Source organism: Anthonomus grandis, chromosome 7 (assembly GCF_022605725.1).
Source record: "Anthonomus grandis grandis chromosome 7, icAntGran1.3, whole genome shotgun sequence".
NCBI lineage: Eukaryota > Metazoa > Arthropoda > Insecta > Coleoptera > Curculionidae > Anthonomus > Anthonomus grandis.
Window position 1 is genome coordinate 663290 of NC_065552.1, and position 10687 is coordinate 673976.

A 10687-nucleotide genomic window follows, 5' to 3' on the forward strand; every position below is an offset into this window, starting at 1 on the left:
AATCAAACTAACTATACCAGCGTCTTATTTGGGTCACCTAGATTACGAAAACACCGGGTTATAACAGGATCCGAGTAGAACTAAGGGAATGAGAGCACTTTGAAAATCCTGAAAAAGTCGTTTTCGACGTCCGTTTTTGAGGCCAAAAATGGGCATCAAAAATGCCATATCTCAGCTATTAGAAGAGCTACGACCTTGCGGATGGTCTCGTTGGATTCAGAGCGACGAAACTAAGACAAAACCGTTGGAATTTTCCGGATAGCTTCAATAGAAGCCGAGATATCGACCTTCAAAGTTTGGAATTTTTCATTTTTCGGGTATACCCCCCCGTATCGATTTTTTTCACCAAAAATTGATTTTTTTCGAAATCAGACTAAGTATACCAGCGTCTTATTTGGGTCACCTAGATTACGAAAACACCGGGTTATAACAGGATCCGAGTAGAACTAAGGGAATGAGAGCACTTTGAAAATCCTGAAAAAGTCGTTTTCGACGTCCGTTTTTGAGGCCAAAAATGGGCATCAAAAATGCCATATCTCAGCTATTAGAAGAGCTACGACCTTGCGGATGGTCTCGTTGGATTCAGAGCGACGAAACTAAGACAAAACCGTTGGAATTTTCCGGATAGCTCCAATAGAAGCCGAGATATCGACCTTCAAAGTTTGGAATTTTTCATTTTTCGGGTATACCCCCCCGTATCGATTTTTTTCACCAAAAATTGATTTTTTTCGAAATCAAACTAACTATACCAGCGTCTTATTTGGGTCACCTAGATTACGAAAACACCGGGTTATAAGAGGATCCGAGCAGAACTAAGGGAATGAGAGCACTTTGAAAATCCTGAAAAAGTCGTTTTCGACGTCCGTTTTTGAGGCCAAAAATGGGCATCAAAAATGCCATATCTCAGCTATTAGAAGAGCTACGACCTTGTGGATGGTCTCGTTGGATTCAGAACGACGAAACTAAGACAAAACCGTTGGAATTTTCCGGATAGCTTCAATAGAAGCCGAGATATCGACCTTCAAAGTTTGGAATTTTTCATTTTTCGGGTATACCCCCCCGTATCGATTTTTTTCACCAAAAATTGATTTTTTTCGAAATCAGACTAAGTATACCAGCGTCTTATTTGGGTCACCTAGATTACGAAAACACCGGGTTATAACAGGATCCGAGTAGAACTAAGGGAATGAGAGCACTTTGAAAATCCTGAAAAAGTCGTTTTCGACGTCCGTTTTTGAGGCCAAAAATGGGCATCAAAAATGCCATATCTCAGCTATTAGAAGAGCTACGACCTTGCGGATGGTCTCGTTGGATTCAGAGCGACGAAACTAAGACAAAACCGTTGGAATTTTCCCGATAGCTCCAATAGAAGCCGAGATATCGACCTTCAAAGTTTGGAATTTTTCATTTTTCGGGTATACCCCCCCGTATCGATTTTTTTCACCAAAAATTGATTTTTTTCGAAATCAAACTAACTATACCAGCGTCTTATTTGGGTCACCTAGATTACGAAAACACCGGGTTATAAGAGGATCCGAGCAGAACTAAGGGAATGAGAGCACTTTGAAAATCCTGAAAAAGTCGTTTTCGACGTCCGTTTTTGAGGCCAAAAATGGGCATCAAAAATGCCATATCTCAGCTATTAGAAGAGCTGCGACCTTGCGGATGGTCTCGTTGGATTCAAAACGACAAAACTAAGACAAAACCGTTGGAATTTTCCCGATAGCTCCAATAGAAGCCGAGATATCGACCTTCAAAGTTTGGAATTTTTCATTTTTCGGGTATACCCCCCCGTATCGAATTTTTTCACCAAAAATTGATTTTTTTTTAAATCAAACTAACTATACCAGCGTCTTATTTGGGTCACCTAGATTACGAAAACACCGGGTTATAACAGGATCCGAGCAGAACTAAGGGAATGAGAGCACTTTGAAAATCCTGAAAAAGTCGTTTTCGACGTCCGTTTTTGAGGCCAAAAATGGGCATCAAAAATGCCATATCTCAGCTATTAGAAGAGCTGCGACCTTGCGGATGGTCTCGTTGGATTCAAAACGACAAAACTAAGACAAAACCGTTGGAATTTTCCCGATAGCTCCAATAGAAGCCGAGATATCGACCTTCAAAGTTTGGAATTTTTCATTTTTCGGGTATACCCCCCCGTATCGAATTTTTTCACCAAAAATTGATTTTTTTTTAAATCAAACTAACTATACCAGCGTCTTATTTGGGTCACCTAGATTACGAAAACACCGGGTTATAACAGGATCCGAGCAGAACTAAGGGAATGAGAGCACTTTGAAAATCCTGAAAAAGTCGTTTTCGACGTCCGTTTTTGAGGCCAAAAATGGGCATCAAAAATGCCATATCTCAGCTATTAGAAGAGCTACGACCTTGCGGATGGTCTCGTTGGATTCAGAACGACGAAACTAAGACAAAACCATTGGAATTTTCCCGATAGCTCCAATAGAAGCCGAGATATCGACCTTCAAAGTTTGAACTTTTTCATTTTTCAGGTATACCCCCCCGTATCGAATTTTTTCACCAAAAATTGATTTTTTTCGAAATCAGACTAAGTATACCAGCGTCTTATTTGGGTCACCTAGATTACGAAAACACCGGGTTATAACAGGATCCGAGCAGAACTAAGGGAATGAGAGCACTTTGAAAATCCTGAAAAAGTCGTTTTCGACGTCCGTTTTTGAGGCCAAAAATGGGCATCAAAAATGCCATATCTCAGCTATTAGAAGAGCTGCGACCTTGCGGATGGTCTCGTTGGATTCAAAACGACAAAACTAAGACAAAACCGTTGGAATTTTCCCGATAGCTCCAATAGAAGCCGAGATATCGACCTTCAAAGTTTGGAATTTTTCATTTTTCGGGTATACCCCCCCGTATCGAATTTTTTCACCAAAAATTGATTTTTTTTTAAATCAAACTAACTATACCAGCGTCTTATTTGGGTCACCTAGATTACGAAAACACCGGGTTATAACAGGATCCGAGCAGAACTAAGGGAATGAGAGCACTTTGAAAATCCTGAAAAAGTCGTTTTCGACGTCCGTTTTTGAGGCCAAAAATGGGCATCAAAAATGCCATATCTCAGCTATTAGAAGAGCTGCGACCTTGCGGATGGTCTCGTTGGATTCAAAACGACAAAACTAAGACAAAACCGTTGGAATTTTCCCGATAGCTCCAATAGAAGCCGAGATATCGACCTTCAAAGTTTGGAATTTTTCATTTTTCGGGTATACCCCCCCGTATCGAATTTTTTCACCAAAAATTGATTTTTTTTTAAATCAAACTAACTATACCAGCGTCTTATTTGGGTCACCTAGATTACGAAAACACCGGGTTATAACAGGATCCGAGCAGAACTAAGGGAATGAGAGCACTTTGAAAATCCTGAAAAAGTCGTTTTCGACGTCCGTTTTTGAGGCCAAAAATGGGCATCAAAAATGCCATATCTCAGCTATTAGAAGAGCTACGACCTTGCGGATGGTCTCGTTGGATTCAGAACGACGAAACTAAGACAAAACCGTTGGAATTTTCCCGATAGCTCCAATAGAAGCCGAGATATCGACCTTCAAAGTTTGAACTTTTTCATTTTTCAGGTATACCCCCCCGTATCGAATTTTTTCACCAAAAATTGATTTTTTTCGAAATCAGACTAAGTATACCAGCGTCTTATTTGGGTCACCTAGATTACGAAAACACTGGGTTATAACAGGATCCGAGCAGAACTAAGGAAATGAGAGCACTTTGAAAATCCTGAAAAAGTCGTTTTCGACGTCCGTTTTTGAGGCCAAAAATGGGCATCAAAAATGCCATATCTCAGCTATTAGAAGAGCTGCGACCTTGCGGATGGTCTCGTTGGATTCAAAACGACAAAACTAAGACAAAACCGTTGGAATTTTTCCGATAGCTCCAATAGAAGCCGAGATATCGACCTTCAAAGTTTGGGTTTTTTCATTTTTCGGGTATACCCCCCCGTATCGAATTTTTTCACCAAAAATTGATTTTTTTCGAAATCAGACTAAGTATACCAGCGTCTTATTTGGGTCACCTAGATTACGAAAACACTGGGTTATAACAGGATCCGAGCAGAACTAAGGAAATGAGAGCACTTTGAAAATCCTGAAAAAGTCGTTTTCGACGTCCGTTTTTGAGGCCAAAAATGGGCATCAAAAATGCCATATCTCAGCTATTAGAAGAGCTGCGACCTTGCGGATGGTCTCGTTGGATTCAAAACGACAAAACTAAGACAAAACCGTTGGAATTTTTCCGATAGCTCCAATAGAAGCCGAGATATCGACCTTCAAAGTTTGGGTTTTTTCATTTTTCGGGTATACCCCCCCGTATCGAATTTTTTCACCAAAAATTGATTTTTTTCGAAATCAGACTAAGTATACCAGCGTCTTATTTGGGTCACCTAGATTACGAAAACACTGGGTTATAACAGGATCCGAGCAGAACTAAGGAAATGAGAGCACTTTGAAAATCCTGAAAAAGTCGTTTTCGACGTCCGTTTTTGAGGCCAAAAATGGGCATCAAAAATGCCATATCTCAGCTATTAGAAGAGCTACGACCTTGCGGATAGTCTCGTTGGATTCAGAACGAAGAAACTAAGACAAAACCGTTGGAATTTTCCCGATAGCTCCAATAGAAGCCGAGATATCGACCTTCAAAGTTTGGAATTTTTCATTTTTCGGGTATACCCCCCCGTATCGAATTTTTTCATCAAAAATTGATTTTTTTCGAAATCAAACTAAGTATACCAGCGTCTTATTTGGGTCACCTAGATTACGAAAACACCGGGTTATAACAGGATCCGAGCAGAACTAAGGGAATGAGAGCACTTTGAAAATCCTGAAAAAGTCGTTTTCGACGTCCGTTTTTGAGGCCAAAAATGGGCATCAAAAATGCCATATCTCAGCTACTAGAAGAGCTACGACCTTGCGGATGGTCTCGTTGGATTTAGAACGACGAAACTAAGACAAAACCGTTGGAATTTTCCCGATAGCTCCAATAGAAGCCGAGATATCGACCTTCAAAGTTTGAACTTTTTCATTTTTCGGGTATACCCCCCCGTATCGAATTTTTTCATCAAAAATTGATTTTTTTCGAAATCAAACTAAGTATACCAGCGTCTTATTTGGGTCACCTAGATTACGAAAACACCGGGTTATAACAGGATCCGAGCAGAACTAAGGGAATGAGAGCACTTTGAAAATCCTGAAAAAGTCGTTTTCGACGTCCGTTTTTGAGGCCAAAAATGGGCATCAAAAATGCCATATCTTAGCTATTAGAAGAGCTACGACCTTGCGGATGGTCTCGTTGGATTCAGAACGACGAAACTAAGACAAAACCGTTGGAATTTTCCCGATAGCTCCAATAGAAGCCGAGATATCAACCTTCAAAGTTTGGAATTTTTCATTTTTCGGGTATACCCCCCCGTATCGAATTTTTTCATCAAAAATTGATTTTTTTCGAAATCAAACTAAGTATACCAGCGTCTTATTTGGGTCACCTAGATTACGAAAACACCGGGTTATAACAGGATCCGAGCAGAACTAAGGGAATGAGAGCACTTTGAAAATCCTGAAAAAGTCGTTTTCGACGTCCGTTTTTGAGGCCAAAAATGGGCATCAAAAATGCCATATCTTAGCTATTAGAAGAGCTACGACCTTGCGGATGGTCTCGTTGGATTCAGAACGACGAAACTAAGACAAAACCGTTGGAATTTTCCCGATAGCTCCAATAGAAGCCGAGATATCGACCTTCAAAGTTTGGAATTTTTCATTTTTCGGGTATACCCCCCCGTATCGAATTTTTTCACCAAAAATTGATTTTTTTCGAAATCAAACTAACTATACCAGCGTCTTATTTGGGTCACCTAGATTACGAAAACACCGGGTTATAACAGGATCCGAGCAGAACTAAGGGAATGAGAGCACTTTGAAAATCCTGAAAAAGTCGTTTTCGACGTCCGTTTTTGAGGCCAAAAATGGGCATCAAAAATGCCATATCTCAGCTATTAGAAGAGCTACGACCTTGCGGATGGTCTCGTTGGATTCAGAACGACGAAACTAAGACAAAACCGTTGGAATTTTCCCGATAGCTCCAATAGAAGCCGAGATATCGACCTTCAAAGTTTGAACTTTTTCATTTTTCGGGTATACCCCCACGTATCTAATTTTTTAACCAAAAATTGATTTTTTTCGAAATTAGATTAAGTATACCAGCGTCTTATTTGGGTCACCTAGATTACGAAAACACCGGGTTATAACAGGATCCGAGAAGAACTAAGGGATTGCAATATTTTAATAATTTTTTTTACGTCAAGATAAAGCAAATTTTGAGGAACGATTTGTGGGTCAAAAATTTTCTAAGCAAATGTTCCTTAATGAAAAAAGACATAAAAAAAGTTGGTATTTATTTTACAAAACAAGCCTTTAAGCTGCTTGGATTTCGAACCCCGAGCCTCTGGAAACTCAAATATGGTAAAAATACTCACTCGTCCATTTTCATTTCGGCCATTTTTCATTTTGTTGTAGGTCATCTTAACCAGTTTGCCATATGACTACTACTCAAGAAGAATTACCAATAAGTACCCGTCAATGGTAAGATGTCACAACCCTCCAAAATCAATAAACTTCCTACTTTTAATTCTTTTAGATTTACAGAAGAAGAGATTCAAGCAATTTATTGTGGAAAGTGATTTTAATATTGTTCAAAGCCATCATACGTTTGTAACTGTTTAATGAATAAAACTAATAATAAAAATCGATAAATTGCGTTTAATTTGAAGACTTATTATGAGAGGGCTCTTATTTTATGTTTAAAAACAAAGAAACGTTATTAATTTTAGGCTGAGACTAAGGACGCTGGAGTGTTTGTTAATCAGGACAGAGTAACTGAAGACAAAGGTGAGCAGTCTAAATATGATAATATTAATCTAATTTTTAACTTTTTAGCTCTTAATACCGATATAACAAGACTCAATATTGAACCGAAATGTTCCAGTACCAGCTCAGATTCTATTGTAGAAGGTTCCTGTTCATCCGCCGATCAATTATCCATGGATGTAGACTCTGTAGAATACATTCCAGAAGGGGAATATTCTATTAAAGAGGAGGACATCGTTAAGGGAAACGATAAGGCGGTACAAAAAGGTTGGAAGATACCAGATGATATCAACAATAAAGGAATCCAAGTCGAAGATAAGACAAACAATCCAAGACCGAGCGAGTTTTTGTATTATTTTTATGAACATTATTCAGATATTTATCAGAATTTTGAGAAGGATAAGAAGAGTGATACTAGTTTACACAGTTTTGATGATGATTGAATGTTAATATGTACAATAAAATATTTGGTTTTTTAAGGTGCGGTTTGTGTTTACCTTAAAAACTTGAGTTAATGGCAATTTTATTAACGAGGATCCAAGGGTTACCAACTATTGCATATAAAGTTTTCATTAACTAGCAGATATTTTTTTTTGCTTTCATTGCTTAGTTTTATTTGAGGGCACTGAATTTCCTCTTGTCACGAATTTCAAAATAACATAACCTAAAATGTCATTAGTTTTTTTTGAGAAAACTAATTTGCATTTGTAAACAATATTAGTGACTAGTTTAAAAGCCTTAAACAAAGTCAGCTGTTTTCTGTTAAACTTACAGACAGCAATGGAAGTTTTGGTGTGACAATTCAGTGGCTAATCAATGAACGAGGTTAAGGTCACGTGGTACCAAAGGACGTCAAAATAAAGACAAAAACACAAAGAAGTTCGTTTATTATTAAAATTACCCACAATGTGATTGATGTGATAATTACCCATAACATTTTTATTTTATATAAAATTGCATCTTCCAGGTGGCCCACTCGATTAGTAATCCTCTATATCTTTCTTCATTAATTAAAATTTTAAGGTTATGTCATATTTTTTTTACGAAAAATTATTTCGGTCTTAAAAGCCTTGACCAACAATCGAGCTGTTTTCTATCAAACTTACAGGCAGCAATGGAAGTTTTGGTGTGACAATTCAGTGGCCAATCAATGAACAAGGTCATGGTCACGTAGTACTAAAAGAGTCAAAATAAAGACAGAAACAGAAGTCAATTTATTACTAGAACTGATTTACTGAAAATTCCAGTTCCAAAAAATATATTTCAATATTTTTCAAAGTTTATACATTTCGACACAGGATAATGATCAGTTTTATAACCTTAACAACTTTTGTATTTTAGGTGTAATAATGGTTTTTTTCATTTTCAAAAGACGGATCCTTCACACCTTGAGCCCCGCGTGCCCACCGGTGGGCATTTGGATTTTACTTCCAGGGACCAAATTTTCATTCTGGATATTTTTTGTTAATAGTTATTTTTTTGCAGTTTATGTTATTTGTGGATCAATACTCTGTCGACGTTTGGGTGTTTTAGTAATTTTTTTGCGGTGACCCACGGGTGGGCACGTGGTCCCAGAATGCTATTTTACATTTTGGGACCGAATGCCCACTTAATGTGTTTTTTTGTTTCAGAGTTAAGCAAATATGGCTAAGAAATATCTATCGGATCAGGAGTTGGCAAAGGAGCTGGAGAATCTGTCCGACGACGAGTCAAGAGATATAATAGAAGACGAAATTAGCGGATTTTTAGATGATTCGCTCGTAGATAAAGATTTTATTCCTGTTGAAAGTGATCTATCATCCGATAACGATTCATCTGGTAATAATTCAGATAATTCTGCCATATTATTATCCAAAGACGAAGATCTAGACGATAACGTACCTTTAGCGACTTTAACTACTAAGCAAAAATGGGATCACGTTCAAGGAGACCGACTGTCTTTCAGTGAAAGCCCTCAGAATGTTGGTGTTGTTCCAGCTGTTAGTGCAGACTTTGCAGGGAAAGAACCAACTGAATTCTTTAACTATTTTATCGACGATGAGATGATTAATCTATTTGTGACTGAAACCAATAGGTTTGCTTCACAGCGAATTGCTGCGGCAATAGCAGATCCAAACCGAAAGGCCAAGGTGCCGAAATGGGTGGATACCAATCCCGTGGAAATGCGAAAATTTTTTGGTACTATATTATGGATGGGCCTTCTTCCAATGCCTCAGTTACGGGATTATTGGTCAACCAAATTGTAGTACCAAAATCGCATACCCACAACTATGAGTAGAAACAGATTTGAAGGTATTTTGGGCATGTTCCATGTAAGTGATAATGAGGACAAACCCTCTGATGACCGACTTTACAAAATATCCGAATTTCTTGACATGCTGCAAAAGAAATTTAAGTCCTCCTACATGCGCGAAAAAGACATTTGTATCGACGAAAGTAACGTCCCGTTTCGAGGACGCATTTATTTCAGACAATATATACCCAATAAGCGACACCGCTACGGTATAAAGCTTTTCAAATTGTGTGTATCTGGAGGATACACCTGGGATTTCAAAGTATATATCGGCAGAGAAAAATTAAGTGAATTTGCAGTTTCTGAAAAGGTAGTCATGGAATTGATGGAAGGTCTTTTGAACAGTGGCCGCACACTTTCAAGGCAGAGGCGTTTGCTATTCTTGCCGACGAAACAACAGATATTTCTACAGTCGAACAAGTTAGCATATGTGTAAGATACGTAAGTGATAATAACAACATAAATGAAGATTTCTTACAGTTTATTCCAGCTGATAGTTTGACAGGTAAAAATGTATCAAACACAATCTTAAATAGCCTGGAAAGTTTTGGCGTGGATATAAACTACCTGGTGGGGCAAGGGTACGATGGAGCCAGTAACATGTCTGGAAAATTTAATGGAGTGCAAAAATTTATTCGACAAAGATGTCCAAAGGCTATTTATATACATTGTGCTGCACATTCATTAAATCTGCCCATTTCCAAAGCATATGAGGTACAAATAAGAAATTGTCTTGGATTTATTGAAAAATCTTCAATAAATTCTAGTTGCGATCATATAGGTTTGAAATCTTGAGTTTAGTTGTGGGATGGGATCGAAGGAATAAAAACAAACGTCACTTTATGTACTGGCCAACGTTTCGCCATAAAAACAGATTGGTATCAAAAACCAACTTTTTCAGAACGCATTTTAAATTATTTTTCAGAACATCCTATGACACACAAAATAAATGTAATAAAAAACCTAAAACATCGGTGCTTGAGACTTTCTAGTCCAGAATATCATAAAAAAAACCTTCATTATGTTCAGACAATTTTAAAGAAAAACAACTACCCCCTATCAATTATTAAAAAAATAATTAACGACACCGAGAACATTACTCAAAATATTACACGAAACAATGAAAATAATCAATTGGCTTATTTCAAGATTCCTTACATTAACACACTTTCTCATAAAATTAAAAAGACCATACAATCAAAATCTGATGTTATTAAAATCTCAGAAAGAAGTGAAAACTCGGTAAGAAAACATTTCTTTACGAAGCTTAAAACTAAAGACGCCTTTGATTTACATTCTAACATTATTTATAAAATACCTTGCTCTGGGTGTGATGTGTGTTACATTGGTCAGACGGGTAGATATTTGAGGCAGCGCCTATACGAACATGAGTATGATTGTAGGAATTTAGCCCTTTAAAAAAACCCTACTGCTTTAGCTGAGCACAAAATGAATACAGGACACAATTTTAATTTTGGCAAGACTACAA

At 37.7% G+C, this 10687-nt stretch overlaps 1 protein-coding gene across 2 annotated transcripts in view; it reads left to right on the forward strand.

The window, feature by feature from the left end:
- The window catches only part of LOC126738266 (doublecortin domain-containing protein 2C-like), a 46606-nt gene extending 39218 nt beyond the window's left edge, over positions 1 to 7388 (forward strand). Inside the window, exons 10-11 of one of the 2 annotated variants that reach the window (XM_050443510.1) lie at positions 6869 to 6926; positions 6975 to 7388. In XM_050443510.1, the coding sequence (XP_050299467.1) occupies positions 6869 to 6926; positions 6975 to 7348 (432 nt within the window). In that variant the 3' untranslated portion in view covers positions 7349 to 7388. Of the gene's footprint in view, positions 1 to 6554; positions 6621 to 6675; positions 6792 to 6868; positions 6927 to 6974 lie in introns of those variants that run through there. The other variant, XM_050443511.1, reaches the window with a different exon arrangement.
- Positions 7389 to 10687: the final 3299 nt, after the last annotated feature.